At 37.6% G+C, this 26632-nt stretch overlaps 1 protein-coding gene across 6 annotated transcripts in view; it reads left to right on the top strand.

Moving 5' to 3' along the window:
• The window catches only part of KCNIP4 (potassium voltage-gated channel interacting protein 4), a 1196254-nt gene that overhangs the window by 1045872 nt on the left and 123750 nt on the right, over window positions 1–26632 (top strand). The window contains exon 2 of one of the 6 annotated variants that reach the window (XM_012472342.3): window positions 4667–4768. The exons of the other annotated variants lie outside the window; for them this stretch is intronic. Within the exon in view, the coding sequence (XP_012327765.1) occupies window positions 4667–4768 (102 nt within the window). The remainder of the gene's footprint in view (window positions 1–4666; window positions 4769–26632) is intronic. 6 annotated transcript variants of the gene reach the window in all.

The following is a 26632-nucleotide window of genomic DNA, read 5'->3' as shown; positions in this document are numbered from 1 at the left end:
TTGGATCATGTTGCCTTCCTTTAAAATATATTGAATAGTGCTTAGAAGGCATTCCACAGTTCAGCAACATCTTTGGTCTTTCTAGCTTTAGGTCTGTTTTTTGTTAGGATAGGTCAACTTTGGCTATTACCTCAGTGACACACTATGGCCCTTACTCTAGGGAATTATCCTTACTCCCAGAATGGTTTTTCTGAGCTATCAGGTCAATACCAGAGAGGTGCTCAATGCAGGTTTTCTTTTTTTTTTTTTTTTTTGGAAGGGTGGCAGAGATAGAATTCTCAGTTTATAACATTCCAGAACTACATGACTTGTGTTATTTCATTTCATTCTCAGCCCTGCCTACTAAGTATTATAAACCCTTACCCTGAGCATACATATTCCAGCCCTTAGTCAATAACCCAAATTTAATTTAACACAAATTTCCCAACCTACCAGCTACTCACAGAATACGAACACATGTACATCAATTTTCTCTTTGCTCTGGACTACAAATTCCAGCCACTTCAGGAGTCTAGAACTCTAATCTCTGCCACGTCAGCTCAGTGACTATCAGCTCCACCTTCCTGACCTATGGAAGGAACATGTCATGTAGAGAAGGGAAAGCTCTTCTTCAAAGTTTATATCTTAGACTACATTATAAGGAGGTATAAACTCTTGCTCTGTGGCCATTATCTGCTATTAGCATAAACATATACCCATGTATATATATTCTCTAGATCAGCTACGTCTTAAATCAGCTACCTTGACTCACTCCAGCATGTCTGAACAGAACTGGGAAAGCTCCAAACCCTGGTGCATGCCGTTCCTTATTTGGAAACCCTCCTGATCTTCTCCTGCCTAGCTTCCTCTTATTCCTGTCTTCTTCCTCATCTTCTTTCCACTTACCTATTCAGGAAATTTCCAAGCTTTTAGCCAATTGGGTCAAGCATAGAATGTGAGGTCTCATTCCAGCCAATGGAAACTGGACACGGCAGTAGGGCAATTGCATCAGATTATGAAAGTTATAAATGTCCCTGTCTCCTTTGTTCAGGTGTGCTCTCGTGGCAAGACTGCCAGTGAGTTGCACCCTTTCTGCAGGAAATAAACTAGCCTTGCTGAGTGATCCGTTGTCTCAGTGTGGATTTTTCCCAACAATATACACCTGTTTCCAACATGTCACCAGGCAGGGAGAGCCAGGACATTTGTGGAGCATACCTCTTGGGTTTTTCTTCTCTCAAGCATCACAGTACTATATTGCTTATTGTTGAATTCTTGCAAAGAGTTGCCTCATGTAGCTTATCCAGTTATATTATTCCTTACAGTAGTATAGCATATACAATAACATTTATTCTGTAAAGGCTAGAAGTAGAAATCTTCCATCTTCCATTTTAGAAGAGAAGACATGTCAAATATGTAATTTTATCATTAATTGATTTCATTGTACTTGCTATGAAGGAGAAACATAGAAAACTATGGGCATCTGTAATAATTGTTCATAATCTAGTTTGGTTTGCCCTATAAGGTTTTCCTCAGAACGTTAACATTGAATTGAAATCTCAGGGATGAACAAGCATGAACTAGAGAAAGAGAAAATAAAGCAAAAGTTTAGACGCAGATAATAGCATGTGAAAAGGCCCTGAGACAGTGAGGAATATGGTATACTCAAATAAGTGAGAAAAAAGATTATCTAACACTTGTTGGGACTACATTATGTGACTGTCACTGTGCTAAATTCTTTATATATTATTTCATCTGATCCTAACTTTTTGAAATAGATACTGTAACCCGCCCAGTGGGTTCGTTTTGTCTGCTGCCCAGATAGAGCCAATTTATCTAGACAGGAAAATTGCAATAATGAGTTTAATTCATACAGAGCCAGTTGAGCAAGACACCCAGAGTTTTATTATTCCTCAGATCAGCCTCCTTGAAAATTCAGAGGCTAGGGTTTTTCAAGGATAGTTGGTGGACAAGGGAATGGGTGCTGCTGATTGGTTGGGGATACAATCTAGGGGTATGGAAAATGGTTCTCAGCTGAGTCTGCTTCTGGATGGAGTCACAGGACTACTTGGCAGGTCTGGGTGAAGCCATTCATTGTCAGAAATGCAAAACCCTGAAAAGATCTCTTAAGAAGTCAATCTTGGGTTCTACAATAATGATGTTATCTGCAGGTGTAATTGGGGAAGTTGTGAATCTTGTCACCTCGGGAATAATGACTGGTAGTAGTTTATGGCTTTACCTTAGCAGAATTCAGGCTCCTTTCATCCTCCTAACCTGCTGGTCTTTCATTAGCTTTACAAAGGCAGTATAGTTTTGGGAAAGGGCTAATTATCATTTAAACTATAAGCAAAATTTCTCCCAAAGTTAGCTTGGAGAGCAGGGGAGGGAGGGAGGAGGTCTCTCTTCTGGCAAGTTGGAGACACAAGAGGGAAAGTTGGCCAGAGGAATGTGGGCTTGAACTGAGTTTTAAAGGCTTCATGAGGCCAGGCACAGTAGATCACACCTGTAATCCTAGCACTTTGGCAGGCCGTGGTGGGTGGATCACTTGAAGTCAGGAGTTTGAAACAGCCTGGCCAAGATGGTGAAACCCTGTCTCTACTAAAAATATAAAAATTAGCCAGGCATGGCAGCATGCACCTGTAATCCCAACTACTCAGGAGACTGAGGCAAGAGAATTGCTTGAACCTGGAGGTTGCAGTGAACTGAGAATGCACCACTGCACTCCAGGCTGGGCAACAGAATGAGACTCTGACTCAAAAAAAAAAAAGGTGCAGGGGATACAGAGGTTGAGAATTGGTGAACAGCTGACAAGATGGAGGACATAACCTGGCAGGAAGGTTTGAAATGGCATAAAGGGGAGGAGCAGAATGCTTGTATGGGGAGCTAAGGTAATACCCTCATGACCTGGAGGAATTTACAAAGGAGACATAGATGTTTTCATCCTTCCAGAAATGGAAAACAAAGAAGCAAACTGTAGGGTCTGTTTTACGTAAACCAGATTAATTTTACAAGTTTAAAAGGAGGGGAACATCACACATTGGGGCCTGTCGGGGGTAGGGGTCAAGGGGAGGGAGAGCATTAGGACAAATACCTAATGCATGGGGGGCTTAAAACCTAAACGATGGTTGACAGGTGCAGCAAACCACCATGGCACATGTACACCCATGTAACAAGACTGCACGTTCTGCACATATATCCCAAAACTAATATTTAAAAAAGCTTACTTAGATATTAATCTAGGAAATGAATCGTCTCTTTAGATATCCAAAGTGAATTTATTTACTCATTTTCCAGACATTTATTGACCTTCTGTTATGTGCCAGACCCCTAACCAGCAGTTGAATAAGACATTTCGTACCACATAAGTGTCAAGGGCAGAGGAGGGTCTGCTTTTTGAGTTCTGGCAAAGGCAAGAAGGATAGTGTGGCCAATAGTGGATGGCCCAGAAAACAGGGAGAGTGGCTGAAAATGCTGTCAGAGACTCAGGCAGAGCCAGATTATACTTGGGGTCCGTAATAGAAAAATAACATGAAGCTTTTAGAGGGCTTTTAATCAAAAGAATGATCTTATTTAATTTGTATATTTACTACTTCGTTTTGTCACCCCACCCTGCACACACACAGGAGTTTAGCCAGTGGACACTGTTGGTGGGTGTAACAACCCCAAAGGAAACTAAATCAGCATGCTTGTGGTCGGGTTTTTTTTATAATTCCAAGATAAGAATTAGAAAAGCAACAAGTGATTCATTTGCCAGATTCATGTTATAAAGATGGTGCAACCTCAATTTAAATTGGTTTCTGGGCTGATGCTTTATCTTTCACACCTTCCAGACTGATTGGGGGAGGCAAGTTACCTATTAACATGACATCCAAGCGTCTGAGACCTCAGGGTGTGTAAATTGATGCTGACTTGGATAGTTGACTCCTGACACCAAAAGTTGTTTCGCCAGTTTGCAAACTCGCCTGTCTGGCTGCTCTTGGTTTTTCTTGAGTCCTCTCCAGCTATCTGCTGTCACACATACTGCTCCATCTGATCCTGGGTTAATGTTTGACAAACTCGCCTTGCTTCTTTCAGAATTACTCTGTTTGAAAAAGTTCCATTCATTAGTGTCCACATGTAAAAAATGGGCAAGACTGTCACATCTCTGGGCATGTCAGTATATGCTAATGAAGCTGCATATTAAGGACATTTATTTTCTCATTTTCAGGAAGGCAAAGGTACTAACAGGTGATTGTGGTGTGAATGATTTATGAGAAGCGTCTATCTCTGCTATAATCAAAGATGGGGAGCAATAACAGAAAACTGTCATGTGGGCCCTTAGTGCTGGTTTGAATATTGAAATTTCAATCCAGTCAACTCCTCTGGTGATACTTGTTTTATCCTTGATCTAAGGGCCAAGAAAATCCACCGGATTTAATTTTGCCATCCAATAGATATATTTTGCGATTCTGCTTTCACTTGTTAATCATCATCTTCAATATAATATTTAGGGAAAAAAAACTAAATGAGAAGAAAAACAGAAACAAACATTCTTTTTTTTTCCTTTTGGGGTCCCAACCCACTGCCTGTGATTGCCTGAGTGGATGGCTGCATCCCCGATCCTACCTGCCTGGCTTCCCTGATAAACCCCGCAGCACATCCCGTTTCTCCCTGCAGACAGCATTAACAGAACTGACCCTGTATCTTCTAGGTTTCCTCTACGCTCAGAACAGCACCAAGCGCAGCATTAAAGAGCGGCTCATGAAGCTCTTGCCCTGCTCAGCTGCCAAAACGTCGTCTCCTGCTATTCAAAGCAAGTTTGTTTGTTTGTTTTTTCCTCCAAAACTCTTGTTTGTTTTGTTTCTTTAGGTCTGCATGCATTGCACTTCTCTGCTTCTACAAAAAATCAATATATAATATTCTACAAAACCAACTCTATTGATGTACTTTACTTGTGTTTACCTAAATACCCAGGAGAACATTTGGGCAATTATGAGACATTTTACATTTAGCAGACTGACGGCACAGTCTTAGTGACAGGAGCCTGTGCTGCAGAACACCGGGACGTTTTTGTTGGATCTGAGGGATGGGGACTAAGTAACTCTAGGAATTCCTATTGTTTGACTTGTTAGCAGAGCAGCTGGACACTTTGACCATATTACCTTGTACATTGTTTGACTCTCATGCACTGCGTGTGTAATTTAGACACTGCCAAAATTCAGAAATATCACTAGATTAGAAGAAATATTACCAAGTGTCAAACATTCAAATAAATGTGACTTTTCTTCTTTGTTCATTCTCTCCCTGTATCAGTCAAGATTCTCTAGAAAAACAGAACCAATACATACATGCATAGCATATACAAAAACATATACATACAATATAGACACATGTACATACACACATGCACATATGCACACATGCAAACATATGTAAAGGGACTCAATTGAAGGAATTGGCTCACACAACTGTGAGGGCTGGCATGTCTGAAATTCATAGAATACGCTGGTAGCTGGAAGCTCAGGAAGGATTTAATGTTACAGTCTTGAGCCAGGATTTCTTCTTCATAAAGCCTCAACTGATTGGATGAGGCCCATCCACATCATTAGGGTAATCTATGCTTAACTTAATGTCAACTGATTATAGGTGTTAAACACATCTACAGAATATCTTCACAGCAACACCTAGATTAGGGTTTCATTAAATAACTGTGTACTATAGTCTAGCCAACTTGACATGTAAGGCTAACCATCACACTCTCCATCTTCTCTTTCTCTCCTATTTTGTGGCATTCTTAAAGAGTAGAAAATAGAAGATATCTAAGGGAAATCCTAAATTTATTTTATAAAGGTGCTATATAACTTAGAATGTACATTTCCAAATATTCTCTGTATACAAACATTCTTTTATATACAACTTTTTTCAAGCATCAAACAACTCTCAGAATTAGACAGAGAAGGTGGTGTTCTTTGCTAGTGAGAAAATGGAACATTTAAAAGCTAGGTGGAATGCCCTAGGTATTGGGGCTATAACTCACATCTCCACCTACTCTCTTTTTATAATGCTACACCATTTTGTAGGAACTCATGGATTCAGTTAGTGATTTAAAAATATGAATGCCCTTAAATTTCATGGGTCTCCACCACACAGATGAGAAAATATGGAAAGAACCCCAAACAATATGATAAATTCAGTGAAAAAGTCTCATAATAGAATAGCAGTTTGTTTCAATGGCACTGACCAAAGGTGATATATCATAATAATAAGATTTAATTAATTCACTTATTCATTCAACAAATATTTATTATCTGTCACTTCCTCCTTCTCGTGCTGGGAGATAGAGCAGTGAATAAAACAGATTTAAAAACAAAACAAAGCAAACTCTCTTCGATTAGAGCTTACATTATATTCTGTGAGGAGAGGAGGCAGAACTAAATAACTTTCATTAGTAATAATCCCATGTGCATACAAAAAATAAAATGATAGTTTAGATACATTGCTCTGATTTTTTTTTCTTTCATTACACACACATGCACACCATCTCACAAATAAAACAACGTCATTGGCAATCCAGAAGGCCATAATCTAGAAAAATGCCAGAGCCCTAATCCTACATGATGTTGAAGCTGCAGGCACTTTTATTGCCACTATTTGTCAGAGATTGTTGCTTATTAGAGTCATTGCTTTTCTCCTTTCAGGTTGGAATCAAAATTGCCAATTTATCAGGTACTTACTGAAAATATAGTCATTTGTACAATATAGACAGGTAAAATGTAACTTTCAAATAGATCTCTATACTCAGGTAAAGAAGAAGAAAATTGTCATGTTTTGCTAGCACTCTTCCTGCATCAGCGCCTGATAAAGCCATGCCCCCAAATAAATGTTTAAGGAGAATGCAATGCAATTTTCAACTAAGTGTGGGAGAAAAGGATGTTTTGAGGGAAAAAAAATAGAAAATGCTAAAAAAAAAATGATCAGAATGACTTTAAAACCTAATGGAATTGTATAGAACTGCCTGATATTGAACCTAAGCTAGACTTAGACTATGATTTGTGGACCCCATAAGGCTCCCGTCTCCTCCTCTTCCTCCTTCTCCTTCTCCTCCAGGGTTGGAAGGGTGAATGGTTTGTTTATCATGTTTGCAAGAGTCTCTTATATTCAGAACAGTCATTCTGAAAAGTGCAAAGAAAGATAAGAGCCCACACACACATGCGTGCCCCACACACATAATCTGCTACCTTGAAGTAACTACAAATAACTAGTAATACCTTTGTTCCCGTCAATGTATGTGTACTAATGATATCATATCTATACCAAATTTTTATTATTTTCATTTACATGGTATACTTCCATAAATATCAACCCTGTTACTAAAACTTTTGTAAGCATCATTTTTAATGGCAAGTATAATACTACATTGCATAGCTCTAGTATAATGTATTTGATCCCATTTTCTGGCTTTGGATAATTAGATTTTTCCCCTTTTTACCTCCCACTCTTAATATAAATAGCACTATGATAAATGGCTCTGTGTATACATCTATCTGTGCTTTTAAAGTCACTTTCCCCTAAATTTCAAATTATTGGATTAAAGAACTGATTTATCTGAATACAAGCTTCCCAATGTATATTAGAAAATTTTTCCACAAATTAGCCTTTCGAATGTTTTTCAGCACAGCATACATATTTCTTATTGAGTCTTTTGTTATTTAGGCATAATATTCTCAATACTTGGAAATTATATACCCTTTATAGCCATTAAATACAGATTGTTAAATACAGATTTAAACTATTAGTTCTAGTGTTTGTGCCCCAAATGAAAGCATTAAAAGAAACAGCCCAGCACAAAGATTTTCTGCTTGAAGAACCATAGACATCTTAAATGTTTGAAAATTAAATGTATTTCTCATTTTTAAAAAGTCAAAGGCAAACTTATAAGTCCCGAACTACTGTGTTAAACCCCATATCTTGACTTTGATGTTTAAGAAGGCTGTTGGACAAATACCAAAAAGTCTCACCATCTTGGAAACGTACCAGAGAGAAACACACATGGCTCCAAAGAAAGGAGGTGGCAGATCTATGCCATAGCCAATGGCCTTCTCCCATCGAGCCACCTGACTGGCAGCTGACCAAGAGTATTAGATACACTCTAATGAGAATTAATTTAGGCCTTAGAATGTCTTCCACCCGACACCAATATTTGCTCAACCAGAGTAAGAAATGAGACAGGGACAGAGGTGGTAATACCTGGGCTAACAAGGAATTGTCTTGTTCACACTTTTGACCTATCCCACTGTCCCTTAGGCACCCAATTGCCCACAGCTCTTTGAACACCCAACCCAGGATGCTGACGAATGCTCAGCCAGATGTGGTATCCTAATCACCATCACTGTGTAGCACTCACTCTGAGCTTCTTATATCATTCATTGGCATCAAGAGCTGCCCAGTTGCTGAAGTTGGAATCTTCTCTCAGCTTAATGATCCCCCACCCACCATCTTATTGGCTACGAAATTCTGATCAGTTTTCTCCCTGAATATCTTTTCATTTCACGTCTCCTTTACATCTCTTGTGTTATAGCTCTGAGCTGGCTCAGACCTTCATCATCTCTTCCAAGAATTATCGAAAGAGGCAAAGGGTGGCACTGTGGGTTTTAGCATCATCCTGGCATGTGTTTGAATTCCTGTCGTGCCTCTTACTAAACAAAATACCTGTTTATTATTGTAAACTTATTTATGTAAATACTCTGCCTCTTAATTTCTTTATTTGGTCATTCATTCCACAATATTTTTTAGAGACCATATAGGGCAGCCATGATACTAGGCACTCACTTTCTAGTGAGGAGTAGAACACAGTTCACTAGTTTCCTGGAGTTTATGCAGGAAGAGAGAGAATAAACAAGAAAACAAAGATAATCTTGGGAAGTGCTAAGTGTTATAGCAGAAGTAAACCTGTGGTGATATGATAGAAAGGGAAGATATCTTGACTGGGTCAGAGAAAGCCTCATGGACGAGATGTCTTTTAAGTCCTTAAAATAAAAGGAAGCCAGTAATGTGAAGGTCTGGAGAGTGTTCTGTAAGGAGAAAAGGAGCATGGTTTATTGGAGATATACAAAGAAAGATGATTACAATCACCAGAAAATGGATTGTCATGGGAACTAAATAAGGTAATCCATGCGAAGTATTTAGTATATGAGCATGAATCAATGACAAGTATGAACTCAGCTGATGTTCCTGACTATCTTCTGAGGTGGGTACATAGAATGACTAAAAAAACTGAGGCACAGAGGAAAAAAACAAATGCCCCAATTGGCAGAGCCAGAATTCTGACTCCATAGCCTGCTGTCTTCATTACTTTAGCAGGTGAGCTGCACTGATGACCTGTGATATTGATTGAGGAAGCTCTTATAGGTCTGCAATAGCCACTGTTTTTCCTAATGTAAATCTTCAAATTGGAAAAAAAAAAAAAAAAAAAAAAGAGGGAGAGAGAGAAAACATTAGCTCTGGCCTTTTCCCTGCAGGAGGGTAGGTTTTACATCCCCAATTCACAATTGAGATAAATACGGCCTGAAAAGGTTATAATGATTTGAGCAGAATCCCACAACTGAGAAGTTGAATGAACAAAACCTTATACCCAAAAGAACCTTACTCCTGTGATACAGATACACTTACTGCCTGTAAGATATGAGACTGTCATACCCCTAGAAGAAGACTTACCGGAAAAATTCAAGGAGAGAGAAAGAAAATTTCATGGGGTTGACACACAAGCGGGCCAACTGGACTAGATGGTTTCTAAAGAAATAATCATCCCATTTTAAGTGATTTACAGCGTATCATAACAATAGTAGTAAAAATAATAGCCTACTGTAAGGAATATAGGCTATTTTAAATATGAGCAAACTGAGGACTAGAGAAGGGAGATTATTTGCTCAAAATCACAGAGCTACTGAAAAAAAGTTGAAATGAGAAACTCAACTTCAAATCCAGTATTTTCCAACACTGAAACTTTATGATTTAGTATTAGTCAGGGTCCTGGAAGGAAACAAAGGCATATTTAAATAGGCCAACAGGGGAGAGTTGAATGAAGGGACAATTTGCAAAGGTACGTGCAGGGTTTCTTGAGCCAGTAAGGCTGCGAAACATTCTGTGTTAGCAAGAGCGAAAGTTTTCATTTCTAGGTTGATGGTAAAGCCATAGCTATAGCAATAAGAGAGGGCTCTGCTCCTTGGAAAAGAAATGCAGATATTGTCAAAGAGGAAGCCCAAGTAATAAGTACCACAACCTCTTTCTTTTCCTCTTCTCCAGTGGCCAAACCCAATGGGAAGTCAAAAGGGCAAGGAGTCCAGATAATATTGTCCACAAAGGTCAGCCTTCTAACACCATAGCAGAGTTTAGAAAGAAGGAGGCTAGATAATGGAAGATACTTTTCTGATCTGTAGATCTTAGGAGCCAGGTGTTGTGGTCTACAGGATCAGTGACAATTCTTAGAGTCAGTCACACTTAAAGTCAGTCAGACTTAGAGTCACACTCCTCTTGAAAGATTTCTCCCAATTCCATGACATCTTGAGGCTGACAACTGGCTCATGAATGTACATTGATATCGAGTAGCTATTTATAGGATTAAGGAATTTAGCTACTTTATAGATGACTTAGTGTCAAGAAATTCCTAGCTACTATATTTTATGTAAGCACAAACACTGTTTAAAAGAAAAAAATCATTGCTGTCAAATCTGTGGCTATATATTCTCATTGAATAACTCTGAGTAATTCATTTTATCTCTCTATGCCCATGTTATTTTACCAAAGAATGAAGTAATCATTTTCATTATTTATTCAAGGGACATTATTTGACAAAAGGTACTTACTAGATAATGGTCAGGAAAAAATACAAAAGATAAAACATTCAACACTTGATTATCTGCGTATTTATATGTGTTCACATTTTATCTAAATTTGACTCGTAACAATATCTACCCAGTACCATCTCAGTGCCCTCATTCAATCAACATAATTGATTCACTAAATTAGAGCTTCATTCCAGGGGTTTTTGTTTTTGACTTGAGCAGAAATGGGAGCATGAATATGACAAGGTTATTGTGAGACTAGACCATTCATCAATAAGCCACCATCAGTACATTGCCTTGCATAACTATAAAACACAATTTCCTAACTGAATTTCAGATTTTTGGCATCAAATATAGCATAACATTTCAGTGTGCTTTGTTTTTCCTGGTAGCATATTGATCATAGAAATTTTTAGATGCTTCTCTTGGCAGAGAACCCATCAGCATTTGGCTGTTAGAGGATTTGTTTGCAAAAAGCGACTTGAACTGCCAACATGTTGCCAATTAAAAATACAAGAGTAACCTCCAGGACTTTTTTTTTTAATGTTTAACCTCTGACAGTTAATTAATCTTATGCTAACTCCTTGGTGAATTTAGCTAAAGGCTCTGACCTAGGCGTGTAGTCAGGAAAATCCATGGAAGAACAGAGGCATACCCCATGAATGTAAATTTAATTTTTACTATTTCTTAATAGAAAGCAAGGTTCCTGAAATTTCATTAAGCTCAAAAAGTGTTATATGTTCAAAATCTCAGATGTTATTTTTATTTATTTAACAAACATTTGGCAATTGCTATGTACCTGGTACAGTTTTAAGTGGTTTGCACAGTATAACTAATTATATCCTAAAAATAACTCTGTGAAATGGACATGATTATACCCACTTTACAGAATAGGAAACTGAGACATGAGGGATTATTTTATTGAATCACATCTTCAGTAAAAGGTATGGGAGTAGGGAGTAGGGGGAGGGATTGAACACAGCAGTGAAGCCACAAAGTCTCTGAACTTTACTAATTCTCTAGTTAAATTCAACGTTCTGGTCAGTTTCATGAAAAAAAAAAGACTAGATCTTTTTCCACTTACCTGTTGAACATAGGATACTCATATGCAGCACATATTGTGCAGGGAGATGGTGGTAGCCCCTTGAATGAGTTGTTTTCTTCTCTCTGGGCCTGAATCTCACCATCCATGAATAAGAAATAGAGACTGTGCCCAAGTCTCTTTCCAGATCTAGCATTGCAGGAGCCATTAAGATGGCATTAATTGTTTCTGGCTGTGACAAGTCATGGCAGTTTCAAAGCTAACACAAATTTCCTCCTTTCACGGTATTTCACTATCCGTGAAAGGCAGAACACGGGAAACATTAGAATCTCCATTTGACCCAGCTGTAATACCAATTGGCCCTTTCGTTTCGATATTCTCTATGTATTTTACCTATCAGAATATTTGTTTCTTACATTTGTATGGGCTTTTACAAGTTTTAAAATTCTTTTTCTTGAATATCTCGTTTCATCTTCATAAAACTCCTGTCATAATGGCAGATCACAAGGGTTATAATCTCCATTTTTCCAAACTAAAAAAAAAGAAAAGAAAAATTAAGTGGCTTGCCTAAAGTCACTAGATATTTAGGGAAAATTTGAAAGTTGTGTTTGTTTTTTTTCCTGGTCCATCATATATCTACCAGAGATCGTCATTAAATCATACATAGGTTTTAGTATCAGAAAGCTATTGGTAGGAATGTCAGGACAACTGTTTTCTGTTGACAAATTTAATGAATTTCACTTCAATATGGCAGACATTTATGGAGCACTATTTGAAAGGTAATCATTCCAGGCATAGGGGAACACACAGATCACTACATCTTAAGATTGACTTTGTACTGAAATAAACAGACACATATGTAGATCACTCCGACACAATGAATACAAGGAAAATGCTGTGAATGCTGTGAGAGGCAAAATGAGAGATATTAGAGTTAAGAAGTTGATTATGATAACTCTGGGATTAGCCCATTTGGTTCAAATCCTCATTCTATGACTGACTAGTTATAGAAACGTTAGTTAAGCTACTTATCCCTACTGGGCTTCAGTTTCCTCATCTGTAAGGTAGAAATGATAGCAAATAATCTAAGTTTGCTCAAAGAATTAATGAGCATGTAAAGTGTTTAGAACAGTTGCTGGCTAGTAAGTGGTCAGTACATGTTGGCTGCTTTTGCTATTATTCTCCATCTACTACGATGATCACAACTACTGTAGTGATACAGGTGAAATTCTATCTCACCTAGGTGCACTTCACAAAGTGTTAATATTTCAGCAGGGCCCTTTGGAGAAGAATCATCATTTCATCAGAGAAATAAAAAGGAGGAGCATTCTAGGTACTTTAAAAGATAAAACTTAGACAGTCAGGAGGGGCAAGAAGTATGGAAGAGAAGCAGCTAGAAAGGTGATCTGGGCCAAATTTTGAAAACTTCCCTGGGTGCTATGCTGAATTCACTCTGCAGAGAGGCAATGGGGATTTTAAGTGAGGTTTTTCAGTTGAGGAGCGATTCTTTGTCTTGTCTGGCATTTTGGGACGGCTAGTCAGCCAAGAATAGAAGGAGCTAGACATAAGCCAAATTTTAGAAGGGATGATGTGAACTTGAAATTACAGAAAAGACTAGCAAAGGATCAAGAACAATATTTGAAGACAAGAGACAGACAGGGTGTCAAAAGGAATAACCAAACTTAGTGGGATATTGGCTTCTGAATCAATGAACCAACTGAAACTCAGAATGATAAAATAACACCAAAAATAAATCAGAAGACAAATTTTTGAGAGAGAAAGAGAAAGAAGACAGAAAAATTAGTTCGAAACTGCTTTATAAGTCTATGCGAGGCAGTATCAATAGCTAACACTTGATAATAATGCTATTTTAAGCCTGAACAATTACTGTTAATATTTACTGCAAGCCTATGAGGAAGGTACAATTATAATCTCCACTTAAAAGAGAAAACTAAAGAAATTAAATCACTCGCCCAGCACCTAACAATTACGACACATCAAAGTAGGGAGTTTATCTTCAATAAGGTAATACTAAAGCTTAGTGTCTTCATTACTAGATTTCCCTGCCTACAAGAGATGACAAACATCTAAACATATGGCAATCATGGTGGAAGGGAGAGGATAAATTTGAAACACACGGTGAAGGTGTACATAATTGGAAATAATGAAAAACAACTTGTGATACTGAGTGAAAGATAGGAAAGAGATGAAGAAACTCCACCAAAATGATAATGGTGAAATTTATCAAGATAAGGAGCATAGAGGGCAGGCCATGAAGGCAAGTTAGGGAGAGATGATAATTTTATTTTAGACATCTTGGCTTTAAATGCTTGAATAATACAAATTTTTGAAACAAGCTTCACTGTTGATTAGTGTATCTTTTGTTTTTTCAGGTTACCTATATGATTAAATCTTTTGCTTCCCACTTGATTTTTCCATTTTTGTTACTGTTAATTTAGGCTAGAATGGGTGGAATGATGACTACTTAACAAAACACTGTGTAGAATGTTAGATAAATGAGAGCCTTCTTTGTTTTATTTAATACTTTCATGATGGTCACTAAGGTAGCTTCTCATAGGAGCTATACAACCTATTTTCCATTTTCATTGACATAAGCAGTCATATTTGGGCTAAACATAAGTCTGGTCAATGAGTCTGGTTCTGCTGAAATGGGAACCTAATACTTCGAAGAGCCTCAATTTTCCACTCTACCAGGTCTATAAACTACAGAGCATTGTTTTTTGTTTTTTTTTTTATCTGCTTAGCTTGCAGGGTTAAAGTTTAGCCTTCTTACGTTTCAAATTGTCTTTTGCCAAGGGTGTTGAAGCAGCAAGTGTGATAGGTAGCAGTTCTTTAAAGAAATATTGGTCCATCTTTACTTGTAAAGTTTTATTAAAAAGAAGAAGCAGAAGAATAAAAGATGAGTTCTGAAGATGACTGGCAGTATAAAACCTTATTTATCCTTTGGGAGGCCGAGGCGGGTGGATCACAAGGTCAAGAGATCGAGACCATCCTGGTCAACATGGTGAAACCCCGCCTCTACTAAAAAAAATACAAAAAATTAGCTGGGCATGGTGGCGCGTGCCTGTAATCCCAGCTACTCGGGAGGCTGAGGCAGGAGAATTGCCTGAACTCAGGAGGCGGAGGTTGCAGTGAGCCGAGATTGCGCCATTGCACTCCAGCCTGGGTAACAAGAGCGAAACTTGGTCTCAAAAAAAAAAAAAAAAAAACAAAAAACCTTATTTATCTTTCAGCAAACTATTCTCCTTTGAGGCTGGGTAGAGAAACAATGCTATCGCGTATTGTAACATTTTCAGACTCTGCTTAGAGTCAGGCACATTCTTCATTGAGTGTTCCTGAAGCTATTAAAAATCACATTTATTTCAATAACAGTATAAAATTAATACTTTAGGTGAGCAGATGTTAGAGGGATCAGTGTCAAAATCATCATATCATTACAGAAAGCCTGTATGTAGATTCATTGCTATGATGCACTACACACTATGAAAAATTATTTAATGTATTATTCTGCTTACTCTCCAGAGTTACAGTTCAAGTGCCACTATTATTACCAGTTTGCAGATGAAGAGATTAAGGACTTGAGGTTTTAAGTGACTTGTCCCAAATTACATAACTACTAAGCAGCAAAGCTGGGACTCAAGCCCAGGTCATTTAATCAGTTAACAAATTTTTATCAATGCTGACTACATGACACTACTATCATAGGTGCCAGTGATGGAACCATGAATAAGCCAGACATGGATCCAGCCCACCATGATCTTATACTCTAATAAAAGAGATGGGGCAGAGTCTGGACAGTAAATTTCCATGCTTTGTTTTGAAAAGCATTTTTCCTGAGTTCTCAGAAATCACTTCCAACTCTTTTCACTTGATAATGCTGTGGGAGATTTTATGATTTTTGTCACATGACTGCCACATCTTGGTCACATCAAGATGAGTTTAGGCATCATTACTTGGATGCCATGTTTACATGTAAGCTGATCCTGGACTAAGAGGAAAAAAGAACTCAAAGAGAGACACTGCTTATCCCTGGGCAAATGTTTGAAGACATGAAGAATATGTAAAGACCATATGGAAACTGTGTCTGTGTTGAATGAATATAGCCATGCTGCTCTGTTATTTTCTTCTTGGTGAATACCACTATGAACAAGAAGCTCTGTGACATGCTCCCAGGAGAGCAAACCCGCAGGAAAAGTAATTCTTAGAAACTGGTCATTTCTAGGTTGATCCTGCTTTGGGCTTTCCAACTCTGGAGTTCCTGCCATTCCCTGGACCTTTTAATTTTTTTAAATGTATTCCTTCATTCCGTAAAAGAAATAATTACTGTTATATTTTCTGCCAATGTATACTGCCTCAGTGATCTCATTGAGTTTGATGGTCTTAATATTACATATATGGTGATGACTCTGACATTTACATCTTCAGCCAGATGGTGGTCATCAACTTCAGAACCACGTATCCGTCCAGCCACTTGACATCGCCACTCAGATGTCCGATTAGTGACTCTTCCCTTAGAATTTCAGGCCCACAGGAGAAAGGATTTTGTCATTTTTGTTCATTCTAGTATCCATTGTACCTTGACCAATGCCTGGGTCCTAATAGGCACTCAATCGATATTTAATGAATAAATGAATAAATTGTCTCTAATGGCCAGGCCATACTAGGCATTAGTGGTAATAAGATAACCAAGATAGATCTCTTGCCTCTAAATGTTTGTATCACAAAGGAAATGACAGCTATTCAAACAGGTCATTGATATATAAAGCCATCACAGCTGACAAATGCATAGGGTGTGTGAATGTCTCAGGAGGCCTCTTCTCTGTGAAGCCCCTTCCCCACTGAAATGAGCCTTAGAGAATAGAGACAGAGAAGGTTGAGGAGGAAGAATGGCAAGTTCACATAGAGGGGATAGGATAAGCAAAAACATAGAAGTTGACAATTCAGGCTTCATTCAGGGAATAGCAAACTATCAACGGTATTAAATCATAAGGTGTGTGGGAGGAAATGACAGACTATAAAGCTCAGTTATTGCCTCAAATTCTATTCCAAAAGGTGGTCTTTATTCCCCCATCAATTCCAAACAGGAAGAGTATAAAAGGTCCTCAGGGAGCTGTGGTTTCGAGCAGATCCCATGATTAGCAATTCAACAGTGAAGAGTGCCTGCAAAACAAAGCAGCTTGGTGCAATTTGGAGAGTAAGGATTTTCTCAAATGACGCAATTACCCTTGTTGTGTGTATTACTTCATTCTCACGCTACTAGAAAGAATTACCTAAGACTGAGTGATTTATGAAGAAAAGAAGTTTAATTAACTCACAGTTGCACAGGTTGTAGAGGAAGCGTGGTTGGGAAGGCCTCAGGAAGCTTACAGTCATGATGGAAGGGTGAAGCAGTAGCAAGCAGCTTCTTCACGTGGTGGAGTCAGAACGAAAGGGGAAATGCTACACATTTTTAACAACTAGATCTCAAGGAAGCTCATTATCACAAGAGCAATAAGGAGGAAATGTATCCCCATGATCCAGTCACCTCCCACCAGGTCCCTCCCCAAACAGTGGGAATTATAATTCAATGTGAGATTTGGGTGGGGACACAGAGCCAAGCCATATTACCATGTGTCTTTGGACAGGTTATTCAACCTCACTGTACCTCAATGTACCTATCAAAAATGGGCAAAATAATACTCATCTCAAAGAACATTTCAACAATCAAATGACATAATAATAAATATTTTAAACACTATGCTCCAGCCACTATTTTACATGTTATATACACATGCTATTTCAACCTTCTGGCAGCATTATATAGTAGGTCCCAATGCTCTCCCCCTTTTATTGATGAAGAAACTGAGGCATAGACTAAGCACTTTGCCCAAGGTCACACACTTTCTAACAAGAGTCAGAAAAATGATTCAAACTTAAAAGTGCTGCTTTAGACTCATCACTCCTAAATATTCTAGAATAGCAACTCAATTAGTATGTATGCAATAATTATTAATAGTCATCATTGCTGTAATTTATTATTACTGCCTGCCAGTAAGTAATTCAGTATCTTAAAACAACTTTAAGAAATTGATACAAATATCCCCAGTTTATAGATTTTTAAATTGAGGCTTGAAAAGATTAAACACATTGTCCAGTGCCAGAGTTGGGAAATTGACCCAAGAAGAAAAGCTCAGAGGAACTGAATAATTTGCCAGAATTAGCACTCCCAGGCATTGTTCTGCTCCTCATGTTGAAGATAACACTAGATATTACCACAAGTAATACTAATACTACTACAAATTATATGAACAACAGTATCATTAATTTCATTTAATGCCCATAGTTACCTTATTCTATAGTATTAATTACTATTTTGTGTCTATTTTTATGCCATTAAACATGTGGGGAATTAAGGCCAAGGGGGAAACTAGCTTAAAAGTAGAAGGAACATAACAAAACCCAGATCACTGGTCAGTTTTCCTAATAGCTTTTTTAAACAAAGCCACGATGGATAAATGTTTTAGTGCAGAATACTATTGTCATCACCGATATTAGCTGCGAATCATCCCCTTTATATACCACAAAAAATTTACTTAACTATGCTTATCCAAACTCTATTTAACTCCGTAGGTAATGAATTCCATCCGTTTACTGCCTACTTTCTAAAGCAACACAGTAACATCTTATGAATTAGGTATGATATTTTGCATAAATACATTTTCCATATAGTTGTTTCTTTACAATATGTTCTTTTTCAAATTTTGTTTTAGATACAGTGGGTACATGTTCAGATTTGTTACATGGGAGAATTGCATCATGCTGAAGTTTAGAATTAGGATCCTGTCACCCTGGCAGTGAGCACAGTACCCAATAGATAGTTGTTAACCACCGCCACCCACCCCTGGCCAGGAATGTGCAGTGTCTACTGCTCCCATATTTATGTCCACATGTGCTCAATGCTTAGCTGCTACTTACAAGTGAGAACATGCAGTATTTGTTTTTCTGTTCCCATGTTAATTAGCTTGGGATTATGGCTTCCAGTTCCATACACGGAAGGACAAGATTTCCTTCTTTTTTATGGCTGTGTAGTATTTCATGGTGTCTGTGTACCACATTTTCTTTATCCAATCTACCAATGATGGGCACCTGGGTTGATTCCACTTCTTTGCTATTGTGAATAGCACAGTGATGAATATATGAGTGCATGTGTCTTTTTGGTAGACTTATTTGCTTTCTTTTGGATGCGTACCCAGTGATGAGATTGCTGGGTCGAATGGTAGCTCCATATTAAGTTCTTTGAGAAATCTCCAGACTGCTTTTCAAAATGACTGGACTAATTTACATTCCCACCATATGTAAGAATTCCCTTTATTCTGCAGCCACACCAGCATCTGTTGTTTTTTTTGACTTGTTAATCATAGCCGTTCTGACTGGTGTGAGATAGTATCTGAGTGTAATTTTGATTTGATTTATCCGATTATTAGTAATGCTGAGCATTTTTTCATATGTTTGTTGGCCACCTCTGTATCTTCTTTTGAGAAATATTTATTCATGTCCTTTGCACATTTTTAAAAAGGGTTATATGGTTTTGCTGATTAAGTTCCTTACAGTATAGATTCTTAGTATTAGGCCTTTGCTGGACGTATCATTTGTGAATATCTTCTCCCATTCTGTAGGTTATCTGTTTGCTCTGTTGATTGTTTCTTTTGCTATGCAGAAACTCTTAAATTTAATTAGGTCCCACTTGTCTATTTCTGTTTTGTTACAATTGTTTTTGGAAACTTAGACAAAAGTTATTTGCCACAGTCGATGTTGAGAAAAATATACCTGAGGTTGTCTTCCAGGATTTTTATAGTTTAAGATTTACATTGAAATATTTAATCCATTTTGAGTTAACTTTTAGATATGGTAAAAGGTAGGGGTCCAGCTTCAATCTTCTGCATATGATTTGCCAGTTATCCCAGTTCCATTTATTGAATAGGGTGTCCTTCCCTCATTGTTTGTTTTTGTCAGTCTTGTCAAAGATCAGACAGTTGTAGGTGTGTGACTTTGTTTCTGGATTTTCTATTCTATTTCATTGGTCTATGTGTCTGTATTTATAGCAGTACGAAGCTCTTTTGGTTACTGTGGCTTTTTAAAATCAGGTAATGTGATATCTTGGGCTTTGTTTTGGTCTCATTTTTTTCTTCTGCTTATAGGATTGCTTTGGCTATTCTGGCTCTTTTTCGATTCCATATGAATTTGAGAATAGTTTTATTCTAATTCTGTGAAGAATGTTCTTAGTAGTTTGACAAGAATAGTATTTAATCTATAAATTGCATTGGGCAGTGTGGCCATTTTTACAATACTGATTCTTTCAATCCATGAGCATGAAATGCTTTTCCATTTATTTGTGTCACTTTGATTTCTTTCAACAGTATTTTGTAGTTCTCCTTGTAGAGATCTTTCACCTCCTTGGTGAGCTATGTTCCTATGTATTTTATTTTCTTAGTTACTATTGTAATTAAGATTATGTTCTTGACTTCACTTTCAGCCTGGATATTGTTGGTGTGCAGAAATGCAACCGAATTTTACACATTGATTTTGTGTTCTCAAACTTTATTAAAGTTGTTTATCAATTCTAGTCACTTTTGAAAAGGTCTTTAGGATTATCTAGGTATAGAATCATGTCATCAGTGAAGAGAGAGAGTTTGACTTCTTCCTTTCCTATTTAAATGCCTTTTATTTCTTTCTCTAATCTGTATGCTCTAGCTGGGACTTCCAATACCATGTTGAATAGGAGTAGTGAGAGTGAGCAACCTTGTCATGTTCAAGTTCTCAAGGAGAATGGTTGGAGCTTTTGCCCATTTAGTATGATGTTGGCTGTGGGTTCATCATAGTTGGCTCTTATTATTTTGAATGATGTTCCTTAGATGCCTAGTCTGGTGAGGGTTATTATCATAAAGGGATATTGGGTATTACTGAAAGCTTTTTCTGTGTCTATTGAGATGAATATAATGTTCCTGCTTTTGATTCTGTTTATGTGGTGAATCACATTTATTGATTTGCATATGTTGAACCCACCTTTCATCCCAGGAACAAAGCCTGCTTAATTGTGGTGTATTAACTTTTTGATGTGCTGCTGGATTCAATATGCTAGTATTTTCTTGAGGATTTTAGTGTCTATATTTATGAGGGATATTTGTCTGAAGCTTTTATTTTTCATTGAGTCTCTGCCAGATTTTGGTATCAGGCTGATGCTGGCTTCATAGAATGAGTTAGGGAAGGGCTCCTCCTCCTTGATATCTTGAAATAGTTTTATTAGGATTGGTATCAGTTCTTCTTAGTATGTCTGGTAGAATTCAGCTGTGAGTCCATCTGGTCCAGGGCTTTTTTCAGTTGGCAGGTTCTTTATTAATGATTCAATTTCAGAAGTTGTATAAATGTTTTAAAATGTCATTATATATATTTATGGTAGGCATCATGATGTTTTGAAGTACATATATGCGGTCAAACACTTATTATAGTCGAGTAAATTTACTCATTTTTTATATGTAGCAAGAGCACCTAAAATCTATTCTTTTAGCAAGGATCCCAAATACAATACAATATTAACTATAATTTTCATGTTGTAATTTAGATCTCTAGACTTGTTCACCCTTTATAGTACTTTCTATACTTTGACCCATATCTCCCTAGTTCCCTCCTGCTTTAAGCATTGTTTTATTCGCTATCACTGTGGATTCAACTTTTTTTTAGTTTGCTTATATAAATGATATCATGCAATATTTTTCTTTCTCTGTGGTTGGCTTAAATCACTTAATGTCCTCCAGGCTCGTTCATGCTGTGGCAAATAGTAGGATCTCCTTTTCTAAGGTTGAATTATATGCCATTGTATATGTCAGTTTCTTTATCCATTTGTTTATTGCTGGACATAGTTGTTTTCATATTTTGGCTATTAGGAATAATGCTGCCATTTTTAATTAATAATATTTAAAATGTATCACATTTCTTTTACCTTCTAAAATCAGGTAAGCAAAATAAAACATTTTCTTAAAGAATAGGAATCAAAAGTTAGCCACTGACTTTTATCATTACTCTTTACTATAATATACTGATGGTGTTTTTCAACTTTATGTTCCCTCCTTTGCTCTCAGACAATCTGCAGTCACTTCTAGACTTCAGAATCAGCTAGCTTGGGATTAAGTCCTGACTCCATAACATCTGATTTCTATGTCCTTCATAAGTTACATCGTTTCTTCCAACCCTGATTTCTTTATCTATAAAAGTAGGGTGACAATATTTATACCAGAATACACCATTGCTTAGATATAATAATAAAGAGCCAGTGGTGAAAGTTAGGTATTATAACTGTGGCTCATGGGCTCCTTCTAGTGTATGCCCCTTTCTCCATCATCTGCACCTGCTTCTGATATGGAGTCAGAAGCTTACTAAAACTGTAGGTACAATAAGGATAGAGACACACTTGTCCATAAAAGATACTGAGGCAGACATTTGGCAAAGTGCTGCAGTAGGAATCAAGGAGATCAAGGTTTAGGCTCAGTTCTGCTTAATGGCTTTTGATTGATTTACAACCACTGCAGCTAAGGCTCTGTATGTGACATGAATTTACAAAGTTAAGGGGCTGGACTCAATACTCCTTTCTATTCTCACATAGCTCCATTTTCTGCTTGGAGTCCTTTTGCTACTAATTTTCTGATTCTTACTTGTGTGCATGAATTCTAGATAAGTGGAGTATCATCTTCTCTCCTTTTCTGGGGGAGGCAGAACAGCCAAATAGTTATTACATGAATCCTGTAACCAGACTTCCCAGAGTTCATTCCTTGACTCCGGTTCTCTGTGACCATGAGCAACTTACTTAGTCTCTCTGTGTTCCTGTGTTGGTATCTTCATCTATAGAACAAGAATATAGCATTCATAGTATGCTGATGGGGATTTTGTGAGTGTATGTATATATAGTGCTTACACTATATTTATGAGTGTGTGTGTATATATATGTATATAGTGCTTACACAAAACAAATGCTATAAAAATTATAGTGACTGTTGATTTTTTTCCTTTAATTTTAATTTTTTCACTTTTAAGTTCAGGGGTACATGTGCAGCTTTGTTATATCGGTAAACTTGTGTTACAGGGGTTTGTTTTACAGGTTATTTTGTCTATTTATAAATACCCAGGTATTAATGAAACCTCCTTTGCAAAAGTTTAAGGAAATTATGATAGTGAAAGAGATTTCCATCTTGCTTCTAGCCATTAAGCTGTCCTTGTTCATTCCTGGGCATAGGCTGAACTAACCTTGGGAAAGAATTTAGTTTATGGTTTGACTCTGAAACAAAATTGATAACAGCCCTGTCCCGAAAAGACCCCCTTCTTGCCTGGGGACCATTCTGCCTTTACAGGACTAACAAATTAACTACAAGATTGAAAATTATAGTTAAGAGGTCATGCAGCCTCTGGGGGCAAGAGTCTGAACCTCCCCAAATTGCTCCTGGAGATCACATCACTATTGTAAACCTAAGATCAGTGCTTGAGATATTTTGCAGACCCTGCCCTCAGTGGATCAGCTGATACCACCTAGACTAGTAATCTGACTCAACCGTTTCTGAGATCCCACCCAGGAACAGAAAACAAGAAAACTCCACTTCGAGCCCCCTATGATTCCATCTGCAACCAGTCAGCACTCTCCACTTCCCGAACTCCTACCTGCCAAATTATCCTTAAAACCTCCCATCCCTTAATGCTTGGAGAGACTGATTTGAGTAATAATAAAGCTCTAGTCTCCCACAAAGCTAACTCTGCATGAATTACTCTTTCTCCATTGCAATTCTCCTGTCTTCATAAATTGTCTCTGTCTAGGCAGCAGGTAAGGTGAACCCACTAGGTGATTACATTAAGCCTAGTACTGATTATTTTTCATAGTCTTTTTCCTCCTCCCACCCTTATGCTCCAGTAGGCCCCAGTGTCTGTTGTTCCCCTGTATGTATCTTATCTTTTAGCTCTCATTTATAAGTGAGAACATGTGGTGTTTGGTTGTCTGTTCCTATACATTACTTTGCTAAGGATAATGGCCTCCAGATCCATTCATGTTTCTGCAAATGACATAATCTTGTTATTTTTTATGGCTGCATAGTATTCCATGGTATATATGTACCACATTTTCTTTATCCAGTCTACCACTGATGGGCATTTAGATTGATTCCATGTCTTTGCTATCATGAATAGTGTTGTAATGAACATGCACATACGTGTGTCTTATTATTAGATTTTGAGGACAAATAGGAGAAAGTCTATCAAAGTTCAAGAGACACTCATTTGTTAGGGCATTTTTAATTTAGTGAACTAATTTGGGCTTTCTTCATCTCTCTCCATGTACCATTGCTTTTTAAAAATTTTCTCTTTGCTCATAATCCCTCTCAGCTTTTGCCTTCCTGACTAGAATATCAGCCTTTTCTGGTCTGTCTTTATGTGTAAGTTCAATTAAATTTCTTGTTTCCTTCCTCCGCCCCCTCAGCATGCCTATTATAGATTTTCTGTCTGTGTGTAATGACTGGCAATATAATTTTTGTTTTTCTCATTTACCAAAAAACCCTACCACCTAAAAAATAACTCCTACCCTAAGGGACCATTCATGATGCTGTAGTAATAATATGGTTAATGCTGACAATAAGCATTCCAATTAGGTGATTTTTTAAAAAATCTAAGCTTGTTGAAGAGTTATTAATGTTTATAAATAAGGTAGAGACAATCTATTTCATAAGTGCTGTGACAAATAGCTTCAGCAGTTTACCACTGGGTTGTTATATTTCATAAGTGATTGAATTCAATTATGAAATTGCAAAGCAATTCTCATTCTCCTGGAATGGAAATTGCAATGTCATTGCCAACAAGCACCTGTAACAGAAGACATTCAAAATAAATGGCCATTTTCCAAGAAGTGTTCATTTTCAATGTGATATACAAATATTAAATAAGATAAAGTAGTAATTATGAATGGTTTTGTTGGGTTTTTCCTGTTTGTTTGCTTTTGATTTTGGTTATAACATACATTCAGGGCCAGGGTTGCAGAAATACATATATCCAACTAACTGAAACATCAGGGTTCCAATTGTTCAGGATGGTCTGGGAAGGCCTAGGACTCCCACAGTGTTTCAGATGGATTGAGTGCTTTCTACTTGTGGCCTATGTGTGATCAGCTTGGAATTAATTGCTTATATATACTCCATGTGCGCCTGAAAATAACTCTTGGTAGGTGGACAGGTGAATAGTAATAAAGACAGGAAGAGTCAAGGGAGTTCCCAGCCTCCTCATTCTTGTAATAAAGCATTTAAAATTGTCAAAGTTTAAAGAGTTTCTTACAGGTCCTGGCCCCAGTTTAAACTCTCCATCCAGGAAAGTGAAATGATATAACAGGAAGAGGAAAGACAGGTTTGGGACAGGTCCTGGCTCCCCCCGCCCCCACTCATCAGCTGCATAGCTGTATGGACTTCAGCAAATTCCTCCACCCAAGAAACTATTTCCTCGGCGGATTATCATGCTGACCTCTTTGAGCTTTGTGAGCAGTGGGACCGAGGAATGGGATGATGAGTATATTGTCATCCACCTACAAGTTTTTGCAGTAGAAAAGAAGGGTGGAAAGAAATTATATCAGTGCCATGAAAATTTGCTTTGGAAATCTTCCTCCAGGCAGCTTTTTCTTTGTCCTGACGAATCATATTTGAACATTATACAAACAATAGCATCACCTCCTTATCCTAGAGGTTCTCAGGGATAGTATCCAAGGGTAAAGGGTCAACCACAGGATCAAGAATCTTTCAGCATTGGAAACCTTCCTCCAATACCCACCACTGGACCAAGCTTCTAAATATTTAATAATATATAGCATATCATTAGAAAGTAGTCAGCCTTTATATGATGTTATTACCATATGGATCAACTCAATGTTTGGCCAATTTAATAAAATGTAAACATTAAGAATAATGGCTCAGAGGGTATTTTTATCAGTGAGCTAAAGTAATATAAGCTAAGCAGGCTGAAGCTTTGTCTAGACAAATTAAGTTGAGCTCAAATAGAATTTTAAAGTTACAATATTTATAATCTTTTTAGAATGACAAATGGATACATTTATTTTTAAAGAAGAGTCATGTTGTATTTCTATTTAGAAATGAGACTGGGCGCGGTGGCTTACACGTGTAATCCCATCACTTTGGGAGGCTGAGGCCAGTAGATCACCTGAGGTCAGGAGTTCAAAACCAGCCTGACCAACACGGTAAAACCCCATCTCTACCAAATACAAATATTAGCCAGGCATGGTGGCGCATGCCTGTAATCCTAGCTACTCGGGAGGCTGAGGCAGGTGAATCGCTTTAACCTGGGAGGCGGAGGTTGCAGTGAGCCCACTGCCACTGTACTCCAGCCGGGGCAACAAGAGCAAGACTCTATCTCAAAAAAAAAAAAAAAAAAAAAGAAAAAGAAATGGGACCTGTTGTAGATATACTTACTATTCTTGGAATGCTTCAAATAGTTATTTATTTCACATTCTCTTATGGAGCACCTTCAGAGTGCCAAATAATCCTTTCAGTATTTTGGCAAGACCTAAGTAAAAGAATGAGGCAACCGCCGCACAGTGTTTCATGCTTTATAGACAAGGACTCACCTTGCGCGCGTGGCCTGAGTTCTGAATCAGCTTTCCCAAAAAGTGACATTATTCTTCATAAAAGTATTTGGTTTCTGCATTAGAAGACTTGTTTACAAACGTATATCTTCAGGAGGCAGGACTCACACTCACATTTGTTTG

This window comes from Aotus nancymaae, unplaced genomic scaffold (genome assembly GCF_030222135.1).
Source record: "Aotus nancymaae isolate 86718 unplaced genomic scaffold, 86718_ANA_hifiasm-v0.15.2.pri h1tg000006l, whole genome shotgun sequence".
Classification (NCBI taxonomy): domain Eukaryota; kingdom Metazoa; phylum Chordata; class Mammalia; order Primates; family Aotidae; genus Aotus; species Aotus nancymaae.
Note: the sequence above shows the minus strand (reverse complement) of the source record. Positions and strands in the feature narration are given on the sequence as shown.